General features: G+C 34.8%; 1 protein-coding gene across 2 annotated transcripts in view; it reads right to left on the reverse strand.

The window, feature by feature from the left end:
• Positions 1 to 5,307: 5,307 nt before the first annotated feature.
• TBC1D23 (TBC1 domain family member 23) overlaps positions 5,308 to 19,077 on the reverse strand; it is a 63,375-nt gene continuing 49,605 nt past the window's right edge. The window contains exons 14-19 of one of the 2 annotated variants that reach the window (XM_007164031.3): positions 17,284 to 17,423; positions 15,905 to 15,949; positions 12,710 to 12,798; positions 10,120 to 10,255; positions 8,471 to 8,665; positions 5,313 to 7,648 (exon numbers count right to left, since the gene is read on the reverse strand). In XM_007164031.3, the coding sequence (XP_007164093.2) occupies positions 7,567 to 7,648; positions 8,471 to 8,665; positions 10,120 to 10,255; positions 12,710 to 12,798; positions 15,905 to 15,949; positions 17,284 to 17,423 (687 nt within the window). In that variant the 3' untranslated portion in view covers positions 5,313 to 7,566. Of the gene's footprint in view, positions 7,649 to 8,470; positions 8,666 to 10,119; positions 10,256 to 12,709; positions 12,799 to 15,904; positions 15,950 to 17,283; positions 17,424 to 19,077 lie in introns of both variants that reach the window. The other variant, XM_007164033.3, reaches the window with a different exon arrangement.

Below are 19,077 nucleotides of genomic sequence, written 5' to 3' on the forward strand. Positions count from 1 at the left end.
TTAAAAAAAAAGTAAGCTGAAATATTTTTTTAAAAAAAGGATACTATAAAAACGTTCTGGGGACAATTAGGGACATTTAAATATGAACTGGATATTTGATGCTTTAATGAATTTTGTGTGATAACTGTGATTATGCCAGACATTGTCTTCACTCTGAGGAGATGCATGCTGAAGTATTTAGGGGTGAAGTGTCAGAATGTCTGACTTGAAAATATGTGCTTATATAAACCAAATATGGCAAAATGTTAATTATTAAATCTAGGAGGAGGATATATATCTGTTCATGGTACTATTTTAAGACTTTTTAAAAGTTTAAATTTTAACACTTTCATAATAAACTCAAGGGGAAATGCATAGCAATTATGGGGTTTTTGAAGCTTTAACAGACTATCTGGACCTGGCTTTGCAGCAGGAAGATCTTTAGTAACCTTTTAAATTCTGCTATACTTACAGCCTTTTGAGGTTCCTTAGCCTCTTACAATCTGTAAAAAAAAAAAGTCACCCTTCGTTTAGACTTGGAAGTTTATTGGCATAAAGTTGTATCCAACAATGGTTCCAAACACGGCTGGACGTGCTATTGGAACATCCGGGTAGAGATGCCCAGTAGGCAGTTGGACATAAGCCTCAAGCTCAGATGCCCAGCCTGGAGACTGATTTAGGAGTCATCAGAAGTTTAGACCAAGATGGAGCTCTGAATGTGAATGACAACACTCAAGTGGACTGTGAAAGGCACAGGCAGAAGAGGGGCCTGTGAAGCCTGGGAAAGAGCCATCCAAGAGGCAGGAGAACCAGGAAAAGACCATCAAGCGCAAGAGCCGGTGGGTGCTGTGTTCCTTACATCCCATGCAGGGAAACTGCCAACCTGGATTCTAGAGAAGAGGAAAGTAATAAAAATGAAACCTGTTTTTGAGCTTTCCCTTAGAACGTTCTGGGCATAATAGAAAAGCTAGATGCTGGGTTCCAGTTTTGGCTCTGCCACTTATTTTATGTTAATACCTAGGGCAAATCACCTCACTCTCAGGACCTTGTCATCATGTGTAATACAAAAGGATTTAGAGGCAGAAGGAGAGAGGCGGGTGAGCTGAGTTTGTGCAGCCCTTCCACCACTCCACTCCCTGCCCCTTCAACCGCAGCAGCTCTGCCTGCGTGTTTCCATATTCCCTTTCATCAGATATTTGAAAAGCAGCCAAAGAGTAAAATCACTACACTAGATGGATCTCTAAAACCTAGCTAAAATTCTGCTGTTGCCAACCACGTCTCACCGCTTTAATGACCATGTCCAGGCTGGTACTGATGAGATTTCCATTTTTACTCCAGAGGAGCTATTCCAGCATCTCCAGCCATCTCTATTTACACGTCTTGATACCAGTTCAAACGCAACTGTCTGAAACTGAATTTATCCCCTCTAAGAGCTTCTCCTCCCCGCTTTCCTCTTTCACTCACAGGCACTACCCTTTATACTGTTTTCCAGTTCTCTCTGCTCCCCATCCCCTCCTCCTAAAAATCTAAGTCCCTTCTGTGTCTTTCAAGTCTTTTACCCCCAACCTCTGGCTAGCGACAGGGCGCTTCTTACTCTCCTGAAGCACCCCTTGATTGCTGCCCCTTTTTCTGTCCCCACGACCACCATCCACAGCAAGGTCTTCCTCATTTTGGGGAGACTACTACAGGCAACTCATACTGGTCTCCTTTCCACCAGCATCTTACCCTCCAGTCAGTCCTTCGTAGTATTAGGGAAATTAGTCTGGGGGAGCATGAGTTCAATTTTGGGGGTGAGGTAGGTATACAAATGACTAAGAGAGATGAAGGACTGAAAATCAGGAGGAGGAATTGGAATCATCTGCACCAGAAAAAGAGCAGAAACTTTTAAGAGTGGATGAGATCCTAGAAGAATGTTTGATACTACAAAAAACAAAAGACTCAAACTTGGGAATTATCATATTGGGTTTAGAGCTTTGCAGAGGGTGAGAGTCGAAGGAGAGGGGTGGTGTGTGTGTGTAAACGTATGTATAACTGCTTCTAAATTTCTGATGCAACTGTCTACAAATCAGAAGACTAGAGTTCAAAACTTTGCTTCATCACCAAAAGGCCATGTAACTTTGGGCAAGTTATTAGCAGCACAGGGATAGCAACTTAAAATACCTACATGGGCTAGAAAGGTACCTATGGAGTGAAGCTGGTGACTTGAAGAGAGAAAAGTGAGCAGTGACCTGATAGACGCCCCTAGCTCTGGCCTACTGTTTCCAGACCCCAGCAAAGAAGTCAGGCATAGCCTATCAGTCATGAGCATGAACTCTGGAATTGGATGGTCTGGTTTTAAATCCTGGCTCTAACACTTATTTGCTATATATCTTAGAAATAATTATCCTCTTTGTGCCTTTATTTCTTCATCCATAATATGGGGATAATATCACACACAGCCTAAGACTGTTGTGAGGATCACACTATGACCAACTGGGATTTACCCCAGGAATAGGAGGTTGGTTTAACATATAAAAACCAATTAATGGAATAAACCTTTAATAAAGAAGAAAAGCCACATGACTATCTCCACAGATGCAAACGACTTCTGACAAAAATCCAACACTTCATGATAAAAAATACTGTCAGAGGCAATGTTTGTGTACCCCTACAATTCATATGATGAAACCCTAATCACTAGTGTGATTTGGAGACAGGGCCTTGGGGAGGTAATTAAGGTTAGATGAAATCATGAGGATGGGGCCCTCATCATGGGATTAGTGTTCTTGTAGGAAGAAGAAAGAGCAAGAGAGCTCTCTTTGAGAGCATAGAGGAAAAGACTGATACAAAGACACAGTGAGAAGGTGCCCATCTCCAAGTCAGGAAGACAGCTCTCTAGAACCTAACCATGCTGGTACCCTGATCTCGGACTTCAGCTTCCAGAACTGTGAGAAAATAAATTTGTTGTTCAGGCCACCCAGTCTATGGTATTTTGTTATGGCAGCCTGAGCTGACTAATACAAACACTCAACAGCCTGATAAAGGCCATCTATGGGAGATTCACACTTAATGGTGAAATTCTAGATGCTTTCCCTCTAAGATCAGGACAAGACAAGAATGTCTGCTTTTATCACTTCTATTCAACATTGCACTGGAAGCTTTAGCAAGGGCCATTATGTAAAAAAGGAAATAAAAGGCAGCCAGATTGGAAAGAAAAAAGTAAAACTATCTCTGTTCATAGATGATAGAAATGGAGAAAATCCTAATGAATCCACAAAATACTGTTAGAACTAATACAAAATTCAGCAAAATTGGAAAATACAAGATCCATTAACAAAAATCAATTATATTTCTCCACATTAGCAATGAACAATCTGAAAATGAAATTAAGAAAACAATTCCATTTACAATAGCATCAAAAGGAATAAAATGCTTAGGAATGTATTTAATAAAAGAAGTTTAAGACTTGTACACTGAAAAACTATAAAACATCATTGAAAGAAATTAAAGAAGACCTAAATAAATGTAAAGACATCCTATGTTCATAGATTAGGAGGCAGTATTGTTAAAATGCCAATAATCCCCAAATTGATTTACAGATTCAATACAATACCTATCAAAATCCCAGCTACTTTTTTTTTTCAGAAACTGATAAGCTAATCTAAAAATTCATATGGAAATGCAAAGGGCTAAGAATAATGAGAAACTAAGAAATAGTCTTGAAAAAGATCAAAGTTGGAGGACGCACACTTCCCAATTTCAAAAGTTACTACAAAGCTATAGTAATCAAGACAATGTGTTCCTGGCCTAAGAATATATTTACAGACCAATGGAATAGGAATGAGAGTACAGAAATAGAACCTCACAGTTATGGTCCACTGGTTTTCAATAAGGGTCCCAGACTGTTCAATGTGAAAAAAAAATAATTTTTTCAACAGATAATGCTGGGACAACAGGATATCCACATGCAAAAGAAAAAGTTGGACCCCTACCTCATATTCATATACAAAAATTACTCAGAATGGATCAGTGACCTAATTAAAAGAATTAAAACTATAAAGCTTATAGAAGAAAACATAGGAGTAAATCTTCATTACCTCTGATTAGACAACTGATTACTTAGATATGACACCCAAAGCACCAAGTGACAAAAAGAAAAACAAAGAAACTGGACGTCACCAAAACTAAAAACTTTTATGGTTCAAAGGACACCATCAAGAATATGAAAAGAGAACCCAGAGAACGGGAGAAAATGTATCTGACAAGAGATGTGTACCCAGAATATGTAAAGAACACTTACAACTCAACAATAAAAACAAATAACCCAATTTAAAAATAGGCAAGGAATCCAAATCAACAGTTCTCCCAAGAAGTTATACAAATAGCCAATAAGCACAGGAAACTCAACCACCATTAGTCATTAGGGAAATGTAAACGAAAACCACGAGATACCACTTCACGTCCTAGGATGGCTATAACAAAAAAGACAGGAAGGCAAAAAAAGCAAGGAAGGAGAGAAACTGGAGCACTCATACACTGCCAGATGGAATGTAAAATGGTCAAGCTCCTCTGGGAAATAGTTTGGAAGTTCCTCAAAAGTTAAATGTAGAATTTAACATATGACAGAGTAACTCATAGATACCTAAGATAATTGAAAACATGTCAACACAAAAACTTGTATGTGAATATTCAAAGCAGTATTATTCTTAATAGCCAAAAAGGAGAAGCAATTCAAATGTCCATCAATTAATAAATGAATATAAAAAGTGTGATATATCCATACAATGGAATATTATTCAGCCATAAAAAGAAATGAAATTCTGACAGATGCTACAACATGGATGAAGCTTGAAAACATCAGGCTAGGTGAAAGAAGCCAGACACAAAAGCCACTTATTGTATGATTTCTTTTATCATAAAATGTCCAGAATAGGCAAATCCATAGAGACAGAAAGTAAATTAGCGGTTACTAAAGGCAGGAGGGAGTGGGGAAGAGGGGAGTGACTGCTAATGTGTGTGGGGTTTCTTTTTGGGGTGATGAAATGTCCTGGAATTTAACAGTGGTGATGGTTGCGCAACTCTGAATATACTAAAAACCACTGAATTGTAGACTTTTTAAAAAGGTAAACTTTATAGTATGTGGATTATATTTCAATGAAGTTTTTTAAGTTCAAGATGTTAATGGTAAAGTTGAGATATTACTTTCATCACACATTCAACCTATGGAGTTGGGTCTCCCCCAAGTCAAACTGTCAAATTTTAAGTAGAATAGAACTGTCAACCTATGGCAGTTAGTTTAGTATGTTAGAGTATCATGCTAAGGAGTTTTAATGGTCCTGTATGAAACATACCAGTGGCAAAATGGTTGAGTATATATCAGTAAAAATTTATCATCTCTACTAGAAAACATGTTTTATTAATGGTGGACAAGTGACATCAAATATTACCTAGGGGATTAATTTTACACCTTAATAAGCAATAATAATTCCCAGAGATTGGGGAGAGATGAGGGGTACTTTTTCTTTTCACTCAATTTCTTCGAGCCTTGTTTTTCTCATCTTGAAAATACAGAAAATACCAACCTCATAATGCTGCAACCCCTGCAATCCTTAAGGGTCCACGAGAGGTGGATATCCCAGAGTGAATTCTAGTTCTCTGGTTATCGGGACAGTGAAGGGAGGATAAGCTACATAAGTATCTAATACAATCAACGAAATGTCTTTTCATTTGATATTCATGACTAATAATAACTGGGCTATTTCAGATGAGGAAACTGAAGTTCAGATGAGTAGTTCAAGGGAGGAATTTACTACATGTAGAAAGTAATGTAATTAGTTTTAAACTACCTCTTTCCTCCTCCCCATCTAGAAGAACAGAAATAGGAATCTAATACTTTAAAACCTAAAATCTGAACATTTAAATTCCACTGAAAGGATAGCCCTCAATTTCCTAATTTTGTTGTATCCATAGAGATTTACAAATGGGGGGAAAGGGAGAAAGAGAGAGGGAGAGACACATTGTCCTTAAGAACAAAGTTTTGAGCAAACTGTACTGATTTATTTACAATTGTAATTTATAAAGAGTAACACAAATATCTTTACACTAATATTATGAAAGAAGTCCCATGGCTGAAATGGGCAACAAATGAGACTTCAAGACATTTCTAAAAGGGGCACCAAAAGAAGGGAAAAAATGCAATACAACAGTTGTGGGGAGAGTTATAAATATCAAGTATTGCACCAGGTGCAATTTCATGCAAATGTCTTCAACCACTCAAACTTCATTATTTAGATATTAGAATAAAATATCTTGAACTATGTTGCCTTTTTTTCACTTGATTTCCATTAAGTAAATTAAAATAACTGGCTGTAAACAGAATACATCTAAATATTTCTCCTATCAACCCCTTAGAGACAATCCATTACATTTTAGGACACAGCAGGTTGTGAGGATTTGCTACTTCCCAAACAGATTTTATAAGCAGTCATTCCATGGCCCCAAACGTGTTCCTGGATTTCTTTCACCAAATGTGTCTAATATGAACCTCAATGAATTAAACTGAGAAAGCTGCAAAATAAACCAGACCACTTTCCAGTTTTGTCATATTAAGAGACTAAAAATCATTTCAAACCACTGGAACTTTAGTAAGAGAACAAAAACCAAAGAAGAGAAAGAAATTTCAGAAAGTGATGATAAAAACTAGTTTAGACAGCTCTCTGATTATCTGGCTTTTCTTTAGGTGGATAAAAGTGTGGTCACAGATATAATCTCACTGAGGATAAATCCATGTGTACTCAACACCTGTTTCGAAACATTCTAAACCAAATATTCCTCTTGTAATAAAGACCAATGACATTTTTAAAGATACAAGTCAGTCCCCCAAGTGTTAATTTTAATCTTAACATGCCTACCTACTTATTATAATGCTTTTAACTGCTCCTTAGAGACAATTAGGATGAAGTTTAGTATCTGAAGCACTAAGTGTTCAAACTATTAGCTAATGGTGCAAAGATGACTTAGAAACTGACGTTTCAACATTTCACTAGCTGGTCTGCATTTGAGTTGGCTGAAATCTTCATCCATTGCATTAAAAAAGATTTCACTCTTTTTAAGAACAGAAACAGCAAGCTAATTATTAATCTATGTAATACTTTTTAGTTTCTGATACTGCTCAGTGGATAAACCTAAATGTAGCAATTAAAGGGGTCTCTTCAACGAATTCTATCTCTAATTTTCAGTGAAGACACTGCAAATATATATGTGTATGGCTGTTTTTAAATCTAAACTGATGCATGTTCCCTTAAAGCAGCTCTTCAAAACAGAACTGCATTCTGCACCCTTAGTTCTAAGGGCACAGGGTCAGTTACTTCAAAGTCATTTAATAACTGACCTTTATAAGAAATCATTTTATAAAACCAAAAATGCAAAAGAAAATTTTAAAAAAATTTAACTTTCCAGAGATTGATTATAATAATTTACACCTTCTTAGACTTGCTATTCAAGCACCCCCATAAGCAAATGAAAGTCTCCGGTTAGTATTCAGTCAGGAAAATATGTCCATATTTCTCTTGGTTGCCTTAATTTCTTTTGAAATAATTTTCTTTTATATTAACTTTCCAAAGCATCCAAAACTTTCATGATCTGTTGTTTTATGGCTTTGGTAGCATCTCCTGCATTTGGAATCAAATACCTATGAGGGAAAAATATATATATTAATATAGAGCCTTCTGTTCAGGACTCAACTTAGATATCACTTCCAACTGGGAAGTAACCTACAAATCAAGCACAGATGCCCTCCTATGTACTCCCCATCACTTATTTCAACATATACTCAAAAGAGTTATTCTGAAAGAAAGAAAATCTAAATGCAAAAGCAAGGTGATTTTTCATATTGCATAGAGCAAGGTGGAATGAACTGGAGATCACGAGTCAGGAGGGCTATATTTGGCTCTAACACAAGTGTGAAGATCTGGAAGTCATTCAACCCCTCTGGGCTTCACATTTTTACCTGTAAGATTAAAGATGGTTTAGCTTCGATAGCAGTGTGGTCTATGGCCCTTGTGCTGGTCCATGAACTGTTTGTCACTGGTCCACAATGAGATAAGGAAGAACTTGTACCAGACTTGTACAGGACTTGTAAATTAACTACATCATCCAGCACACTGCTTACTTCGTAGATACGTTTTTAAAACAAGAATTTTTTGATGAAGGAAAATAAAAGCTCCTTATTTAATTGCAAACCAGCATTTAGTGTTAGCACTGGTGTAGATTATTCCTAAAGACCCTTCTGTCAAAAAGTTTGTGAAATTAGCTACTGCACTTAATGAAATCATGTGCTAATGGCTAAACCATATATTACTACAAATTTGTAAGAAAAAAGATAGCGAGAATACTAATAAAAATGGTTCAAGTATCCTGTTCCACCACCCATTCCCCAAAATAGAGAAACAAACCGTGTTTAATAATGAACTAATTCAGTAATTCAGATAACATCATCCTAAGAAAATCTTACCTTTCGATTGCCAAGATTTCTATTCCTGAAGTGCTGCTGTTTCCATACTTGAAGGTAATTAGCTCAGGATGTTTTTTTTTGGATGTTATTTTAACCACAGAATTTAGTGCTTGTCGAGACTGTATATAAGCCAATCCTTTCCGTGAAAGAATCTCCCTTAAACAGTACATATGTGTTGCAGTAACCAACAGATGACTTGAGAGGGACAAAAGCATTAAAAAAACAAAAAGAATTTAAAGAAATGTCATTTAAAACAGCTATTACTTCAACAGCTCCAATTATATAAAATGTTCAACTCCAGATGAAATTACTTTTGAGTTAAAAAGTGAAGGCAAAGGATCGTCTATAAACAAATAAGCTACCTAGTAACAGCTTTTAATTTTCCTTTAGTTGTATGCAAAATTAATGTTTTATTAACAGATAATCCTCTAACTGTTTAAGAGCAAAAATTATATTTAATATAATAAAAACTATAATACAATTAGAAATCATTAAAATAATAAATTTTTAGAATCTATTCTATATGGTATTTGGAATATACTACCTTTCAGATTTTTAACAGTAAACTATCCTCATTCAACATACCATAACATATACTTTATGTCAAAGACCACTAAGCAATACCTGGGCTGCCTTACATATTTAATAATATTCTGTAACTGGATCCTAAAGGCAAAATAGGGATAGAATTATTAATACACACACCCTGCTTTGTGTCTCAGCTCACTTTTAGTATAGTGATAATACTCGCACACTTTTATGAAATACAACAGGACAAACATCAGATATCCAGACTGTGGGACATTCTGCAGAACAGTTGGCCTAGACTCAAAAAGGATTCATTCGTCATGAAGAAAAGGGGGACGCGTGGTGAGGGAAGCAGTATTGTTCTACACTGGGTGAGACTAAAGAGAGATAACAGGCAAATGCAATGTGTGAAACAGGACTGGATCCTGGACCAGGAAGAAAAAAACAAAGACTATAAAAGATACTTTAGAGACACTGAAAAATTTGAGTGTGTTCTGTATGTTGAATGATGTTCATTAATTTTAAAGCTTTTAAAGATGTGATAGTGCTACTGGAGCTGTGGAGGAGACTGTTGATATTCTTTGGAGATTTACGCTGAAGCATTTGGGGTAAAGTGTCGTTTCTGTAAGCTTCTTCTGAATGGTCTGACAAAAAGAAAGTGTATGTGTGTATGTATATACAAACATAAAAAGAGAGGTGGGGTAGTGTGAAAAAAAGTTAAAAGCTGGTGAGTCTGAGAGAGGCTTATAAAGCTATTCAATGTACTATTTCTTCAACTTTTCTGTTTAAATTTTTCAAAATAAAAAAATTACATAAGAAATATTTTTAAAAAATCAAGACATATAATACAAGTTGACAGAGGGAAATTATATCTCATTGTGTGTTTTTTTTTTTTTTTGCTGCACTGCACGGCATGCGGAATCTTAGTTCCCTGACCAGGGATTGAACCCGTGCCCCCTGCAGTGGGAGCTCAGAGTCTTAACCACTGGACCGCCAGGGAAATCCCCAGGAAATTATATCTTATTGTCCTTGGATACATAAAATTTCTTCTGCAGCTACCTTTTATATCATTACTTCCCTAAATTCAATTTTACTTCTGAAGAAGTTATTTTAAAAAGTACCTAGGAAATATGTGTCCACTTTCTTTCACTTCTTTACAAGGAAAATGATGCTTGACATCTGGCTTGTTTATCCAAGTCTGAATGTTTACAACCTCTTTTCTGTCATCATCTGACATTGAAGAACTGTCAATTTCATCTATAAAGAATTATAAGATGTTAAAAGTGGGTATCACCAACTTAAAAAATGATACATTTTTTAATAGCCTGAAAAAATTTCAGTAGTATTTTAAACACACAGGTTGGAAAAAAAAAAATCAATTCTAACCCAGCTACTATATTTCCTTATGCCACTGGTACTACTATAAAAGCATTATTATGAAACATCACTCTATATGGTAAGAAAATCAAGTGAAAATATTGAGAATATACTTTTAAAATATTAAACTATGAGGAATTTCAACTTTTTTGATTTATATAATATAACTCTAATCTATGACTAGTCTGTAGAGAGATGGCAGAATTGTCCAATAATAATATTAGCATCTATCTTGAGGGCAAAGATGGCAGAGTTCTTTTTCTCTTGCTGGTTTTTTTTTTTTTTTTTTTAAGTATAGTAGATTTACAAAATTATATTAGTTTCAGGTGTACAACATAGTGATTCAATATTTTTATAGATCGCACTCCATCTGCAGAGTTGCTGGTTTCTGATTTTAAGGAAAATAACAACAACAACAAAATCCATGCTGGGATAGATAAGTAAAAATCTATTTAGTGGGATTTTTTGTGAGAGAAATAGAAGACATTCTAGTTATTTTGTTTTTCTAATTTAACAAAGGGGAATTACACTCCCTAGAGTTAATAACTGTAGATATTCTTCTCTTTGCTTTTTAAGAAATCAAAATATAAAAAGACATAATAAAAAAATGAAATCTCACATATCTATTCACTTCTAGCTTAAATAAAAAAGTGAAGCGCTCATGGATTTCTGCCCAGTCACATCCCCCTTTCTTCCCCACTAAGAAACAGTGACTATGTGAATTTGGTATCTCATCTTTACTTTTAACCCAACATGAATATTCTTAAATAATATACAGTAGTGTTTTGCATTTTAAGTAAAATTTATATAAACAGTACACTGTTCAATGGTATTCTTCTGCAACTGTTACCCTACTCCCAACATTGTAAAATTTATCCATGCTGACACACATAGCTCTAGTTTTCTTATTTTTCATTACTGTGCAATTTTCCAGAGTGTAAATATATATGTGTATATATACATGTATGATATGTGAAATATACCATCATTTATTCATCCATTTCCCTCTTCCCTTTGTTAATGGAATAACAAATATTTAGAGAGAGATAGAGACTGACAGGTAACAGGAAAATGGCAAAAGAGGGGAGGAAAAAGGAGAAAAGGAATAGCACTCAGAAGTGCATGAAACAGAAGATAAAGAATAGCTAGAGAAGGTGTTGGGGAAAAATCTATATAGAAATAAAATACAATATACTGATTATTTTACTACAATATAAAATAAAAGAAGAAGTGTATTTTTAGATTTTATATACAGGAATATAAAAATTTTGTGTAGGAGAAAATAAAAACTCTGTATTTGCTTCAAAAAAAAGAAATAACATATAGAAAATTACATTTACCTCAATGCAGTTTTCAGGAAGTTGACTCTGTAATATCCATTAAAATGTCAAATGTGAGTCCCTCTAATCTGGCAATCTTACTGTTAAGAATTTACCCTCTGGATATGCTCTTGCAAGAACTCTTGCAAAAGTTTACCTAGATATATGCATAAAGATAGCCATTGCTATTTGAAACAGAAATAAAACTGGAAAACTACCAGTGTCAATTGGGAGAAGAATGATTTAATTATGGTACGTTTGTATAATAGGAAGAGAATTGTGAAGGTATACAGGCTGAGGTGGAAAATGTGAAACATATATTACTAAGTGGAAAAAGCAAGATGAGATTTGGGAGTATTTTTTTCTTATTTATACTTTTACATACAACATATACTTTACATACCATATATATTTTTATATATTTTTTCTAACTCAATACACATTAATATTAATTATGATTACTTAAGCAGGGTAATCTGGGCAGTGGGATTATGAACCAAAGTAATAAATTATTTTTTGAAATATAAAGAAAGACAATCACAGAGGATGACAAACTTCCCTGGCATAATATCCCCATCTTGTGGCCCTTTAGGCTACTGCTTCCAGTTTCAAAAGGCTCTTTTCAGATGTCTCAATTTTGGAATTTCCCAAACTTCAGCCCCACAGCCCTCAATCTCCTACCTGGGTGGATCAGGGGGATTTAAATCCAATCCCATGGATTTAAATACTATTTATATATTGATAATTCCCAGATTATCACCAGCTTAGACTTCTCTCCTCAGCTAAAGACTCCTATGATCAACCGCCTACTCAGCATTTCTATGGCATAATTTAAGATGTCTAAAACCAAACTCTTAATAGAAAAACCACAGACTCTCCAATCTCCTCTACAGAATCTCATTGTGTCTTTTTTTTTTTTTTTTTTAAAGCAGTTGTTCAGCTACTCCCAGAATGATCTCTATAATCACTACTGGTGCCTGAAGAAAGCAGCCTATAAATAAGTGTATTGCTATACCTGTGTCGTATTCTTCTTCATCCCCAATGCTGAAAACAGGCTTTACACCACGGTAAGGCTTGCCCACTCTGTCACTGCTGCTCACATGCCTATATTCAGAGAAGTTTAGGAGGGAAATCATCACTTAAGTTACCAAAGATTTTCACCAAGTATCGTTTGAATATTAAAACAAAATACAAATGTTCTGTGTGCCCACCATGTACCACCCAGTTCCAGGAGAGCTATGTTAAGGAAATTGAAACAACATAAGGAAATTGTTAGCAAAAGTGGCATAAGGTCTTGGTATGCGGAATGTTTTCAAATCTGTAAAAATTAAATTTTAAACAATTTTAATGTTCATTTAAAACCAATGCATTGTGAAGTTCCTTAACCTCTCTGTGCTTCTGTGTCCTTATCTGTAAAATGGTGGTAACAATATCTACCCTTCCTGGGTACCGTGAAAATTAAATCAGTTAGGACTTCCCTGGTGCCGCAGTGGTTAAGAATCTGCCTGTCAATGCAGGGGACACGGGTTCGAGCCCTGGTCCGGGAAGATCCCACATGCCGCGGAGCAGCTAAGCCCGTGCGCCACAACTACTGAGCCTGCGCTCTAGAGCCCGCGAGCCACAACTACTGAAGCCCGCGAGCCTAGAGCCCGCACTCCGCAACAAGCGAAGCCACCGCAATGAGAAGCCCGCGCACCGCAATGAAGAGTAGCCCCCGCTCAACGCAACTAGAGAAAGCCCACGCGCAGCGACAAAAACCCAACACAGTCAAAAATAAATTAACAAAAAAATTAAATCAGTTAATATTTGGTAAAGCTCTTAGAACAATGCCTGGCATACAGCAAGTGCTACATACATGTTTGTTAGACAAAATAGTTTACGAAACCAAATATTCAAATTCCAGTAGGAGTGCCTAATTCTCATATGGGTACAAATGTCTTAAGGTTTTTCCTCCCATTTTTTTTTTCATTACTGTTACTTTTGTTTTAATAGAAACGAAGATGCTACTTCTTTTACATAAATATACCATGAAAATGAATTTGCCTTTCACTTTCAAGTGGCAGAAACATAAATGTAAACTCAAACTTAGTAAGTTCTGCAGGAAGTATGACCTCTTTTTTAATATAAAAATCAATACCTCATTACTTTTCAGGTAACCTCAAATAAACCAAGAAGTAAACTTAAAATATTTTGACAAAATACCACGTTTCTGGAGAAAGAGTATTGTATTATTTGTAGAATAAGGTTCAGCTAAGATAATCTATGATGAAGGAAAACTGTGGCTTTTTTTTTCCTTGTCATATATCGAGAGTTCAATGTGGAAAAAAATCAAGTCATGTGTCTTTACTTAGTCTTAGAATTCAATTTTTCCAGAAGACAGAGATCAAATCTGTATTTTAAATAATTTAATACATATCATCAATAAAAATCAAGACCTAATTTTGTTAAAATACGCTTAAATCTTTATTTCTCCCAAAACAACATTCCTCAACAGAAAACCAATGAGAGTTGAGTGTATAACAGAATTATAAGTTAGATTAATCAATACACTGCTTACATTTTAAGTTATAAAATCATTTGATTTTTATGTTAAAGCACATCTAATGTAAAATTATCCAATAAATTATCAAACTATGCTCATTAAAGAAAATGAAAGAAATAATTCAAATACCTATGAAACTCAGATTCAGCTTTCTTACAAAAGGCAAAGATAATACAGCTTTGTGTAACAATACTTTAGTGCCATCTAGATTATAAAATTGTATGAGATTAAGTTATTGGTTTTCTCCTGATGTTGAAGTATAAACTGCTATAACATAGAAAGTAACAAAGAAAATGTTTACAGTAAATGCTTGAACCAGAATATAAGTAACATCCAAAAAAAAAAGCTGGACTCTTTTTAAAAAGCAGTATATCTATACTTTTTTAGCAGAAACAAAATCTACAAGAGTTTGACTAGATTTTAACCTGATTTACTGACCTCAAAAACCAACCCAATTTATTCTAACTTTTCACTAAACTCTATTTTCAAAATGGATATATCTGCCTGTGGACTAGAGAAGATAATCTGAATGTTTAAAAAATTATTTGCAATAAAACTTGGGAGTTAAAATTAGGCTAATTCAATGGTCCTGTAACAAGAGAAAACAGAAAGATGATTCACAAATAGATTATAATTTTAAAAGAAGCAATCTCCTTTAAAATTATAAAATTATAACAGAAGCTCTGTAATTGGCATTGACATTCACAGTAAATAAAAACTCTTATCCATAAGTTGAAAGTAAACTATTGTTAAAAATGCTACTTCTAATTCACTGAAAATATTGAAATGACCTGCTAAAAAAGTCAACTCCATTATTCCAAAGCTTAACTTACAAAGTATGATTAGAATTTCTTTTTAAATGTTCATAGGGATTGCTATAATTGATATTCAAATTCAAATTGCAGAAAAATCATGAGTATAAAAACTGTAAAGCCATACAGTATAATGTTCTTTTGTTTATCCTAATTGAAGATCCAGTAGATTTCTAAACTTTAAACCTATGGAATCTAATGACAAGTACCCCATTTTATTGGGGTCAGAGAAGAGATGGATTACATTTTAACATGTCCACCATGGCCTAATTTCTTTCAAGGAAAAGCAAGGTAGAACCCTAGAACTATAGTTCGTTGAAACCAATTTATATAATGTTAACTCACCAACTTAAATACATACATCGTATTAAGAAAAACCTAGCAATATTATAAAACTACATAGTGTACATGAAATAACAAAAAATTTGAACAACAAACTGTGCCTTTTTTCAGATGTTATAATTTTCCCTACTGTTAGAGCACAAGACAGAAGTAAATGATCTCCAAAGCTAATACCCTCCTAACTCTGAGACTACATTATTTTCTTTGTTTCACCTTGCTCTGTCTCAGAATAAAAACTGCATATTTTATAAAGTTGTTGGGTTTGAATGTACTTGATTTTCATCTGAGGAATGGGAGATATAAAGAAGGCAAGGAAAAAAATTAAAATGATCGAGCAAAAAACCAAAAGGAAAACATATCAGCATCACACACTCCTAAAAGCAGAATGAGAAAAGTTTAGCACTTGAAACAGCTGCATGAAATTTTAGCCAAGACAACATGAGGCTTATAGACAGCATGAGGCATGCTAAAGGAAAAGGATGGTCCAGTAAAGCTGCTCTACTCATTGGCTTACCGCTCGGTACATGTTCTGTCTGGCCAAGGAAGATTGAAAGACATTCTATAGCAAATTGAGGCAGAGGACAGAACAATATGATTATTAAAAATGCAAAAGCTTTAAAACAAAAATATAGTATAATCAGTTTTTCTAACCCAGAGGGTATACTAAAAAACAATGTTTTGATCATCCCAAGTACAAAGAAAAATGAAGAAAAGCCAGTTTCAAGTGATTCTTTAACGAAGAGAATAAATAGTCTTTTCAACTCGGAATTAACACTAGTTCATTTTAAAATAAAATTTTAAGTGTTCATGCTACAAAATGTACCAATAATAGTACCCTAATTGAGAATGCACTAACTAAAAGTAATTTTAAAAATAAGGCTTTTGAAAGCAGACATAATTTTAATGAGCAAAAAAAACCTTTCAGCCTTGATAAAACACTTTAACATTATCAGGTGTCCATTGTAGACAAGGTACAATTTTTTGGATTAGTGAAAATAATCTACATCTTCTTTGCTATTTACTAAATGGGAAAAAAATATACCTCTGTATGCATATGTACTTTATTTATTAATAAAGTGAAAAATAGTAAATGCCTTATATTCAGTTCTTAAAATCAAATACTTCAACTTTCCTAGGATGCTGCAAGTAAGACATGAGAGTGAAATTAAATACTATAACACATTTCCAAGATCAGGCTTGCTTAGAAACAAATTTCACGCTGGGATTATTAGGTTAGCTTTGAACTGTAAGAACAAGAAAGATCAATGAGACCAACATGTGGAGGGAAAAAAAACACACTGTGCCCTCACAGTTCCAGTAAGAAACAATATAACAGACATTCTTAAACTTATCATTTGTTAGCTGGATACTTCATTTGTAATTGGGGAAATAGGGGTCACACATGCTGTGAACAAAATTCTATGAAGATCTGAATTCTTAAACTTTACAAAAACGGGTTTCTGCTTTATTTAGTATGACCAAATTTTCTAGGTTTTAAATTCCTGAAGCGGAGAAAGAGATTCCTGCTATGAGATTACTGCACTTAGCAGATGATTCCCAACCATGTGACATGTGGGAAGCAGCTGCTATATGAAGTGTCATATACATAATAGCATTGGAATATTTTTTTTCTAATGAATGGCATGAAGGGGCAGAATTATTACTTGCCTCCTATTCTGAGCAGTGGGAGAAGAGAGAGTAATCTCTATAGTAAAATTTTATAGCAATAAAGAACATCTCTGTGATGATGACGAAAACTGGAATCATCTAATAAAAAAATGTAATTTACGATCCTTTTCTAGAACACATTCTATTCAACTAACATTTACTGTTAAGATACTTTTCTATAGTTTTAATTACTCATCACAAATTCATACTGTATAAGCAACTCACCGGTCCACAGGAGTTGATGTATTCTCAATAAAACTGATAACTTTTTCCCTGACATTAACGGATTTTGTCTTCAAAGCAACAGTCATTTTATTTACTAGTGATTTCATTCCTCTATCATTTGAGCCATTAGAAGATTCACCCTGAAAAAAAACAAAAACAAAAACAAAACCAACTTACTGATGGATTAACTGCTCTCCAAATGATTAGCAAGATACACTACTGCTAAAGGTTATCTAGATGCTATGCCCTGAACTGGGTGCACCCCCCGACCATAAATTCGTGTGTTAAAGTTCTAATCCCCATGATACCTCACAAAGTGACTGAATGTGGAGATAGGGCCTTTAAAGAGTAAACTAAGGTTAAATGAGGTAGGCCCTAGCCAATATGACTGATATTCTTACAGGAAGAAGGGGATACATCAGGGATTCACATGCACAGCAAAAAGGCCATGTGCCAACATCACAGGAAGGTGGTACTCTGCAAGCCAAAGACAGAGGCCTTAGGAGAAATTAAACCTGCTAGCCCTTTGATCCCAGACCTCTAGCCTCCAGAACTATGAGAAAATACATTAAGCCACCTAGTTGGTTGTATTTTGTTATGGCAGCCCCAGCAGGCTGATATACTGGGTGAAACCATTTTAGGAATGGAAGGTAGAAATGAAAAATGAGGATATGTATTACACACATAAATGTGTGGAGGCTGAAATTACCTTATTTATTCAATAAGAAATAAAGTTATTGACCTTTTCTTAACTCAGCTTACTCTATAAAGATAAGCAAAATTATAATCAGAATATCATTCATATAGCTAAATTTTTAAACATTTATTCCTTGTAAATTTTTGCTGTTTAAAACATTATTACTTAGGCCTTTAATTTCTCAAGAAAAGTCACTCTTATGTACCTCGTGTAATAGATGTGAGTATAATTCTTGAGTTGTATATAATTGCTCCTTTATACCCTACAGGGGAAGCTGGTAGTAGATGTCAAAAGTTTTAGGGGCTTCCCTGGTGGCGCAGTGGTTGGGAATCTGCCTGCTAATGCAGGGGACACGGGTTCGCGCCCTGGTCTGGGAGGATCCCACATGCCGCGGAGCTACTGGGCCCGTGAGCCACAACTGCTGAGCCTGCGCGTCTGGAGCCTGTGCTCCACAACAAGAGAGGCCACGATGGTGAGAGGCCCGCGCACCGCAATGAAGAGTGGCCCCTGCTCGCCGCAACTGGAGAAAGCCCTCGCACAGAAATGAAGACCCAACATAGCAATCAATCAGTCAATAAATAAATTTAAAAAAAAAAAAAAAAAAAAAAAAGTTTTAAAATGTGCCTGTCTTCTGCTTATTAGTTCTTCTTCAGAATTTATGGGGAGGAAATAATCAGAAAATGCCCTAGGATTTAGGAACTATTTGATGGAAAACTATACTGATACTAAAAAAAAAAGCATTTAAAAATACTAGAAAATGCTCATAGGTTCAATGAGAAAGCAGAAAATAAAACTGTATGTACACTCTGATCACTACTTTTAAAATAAAATACTAAAAAAAATATGTATTATAAAAGATTCAAACTATGAATAGTTATTATCCATGGTTGGGTTATAAATAATTTTGATTTCTTTATATTTTTCATATTTATATATGACGCTACAATGAACATGTATTATTTTTATTTTTAAGAGAAGTCATTAACTAAATAACACAAAAATCATGTTCCCATTTCCATATCCACATTCAAAACCAAATTAAACTGACTGTGGAAATTCTTTGGTACTTCTGAATGTAACACATCTTTAAGACAGTT

This window comes from Balaenoptera acutorostrata, chromosome 4 (assembly GCF_949987535.1).
Source record: "Balaenoptera acutorostrata chromosome 4, mBalAcu1.1, whole genome shotgun sequence".
Classification (NCBI taxonomy): Eukaryota; Metazoa; Chordata; class Mammalia; order Artiodactyla; family Balaenopteridae; genus Balaenoptera; species Balaenoptera acutorostrata.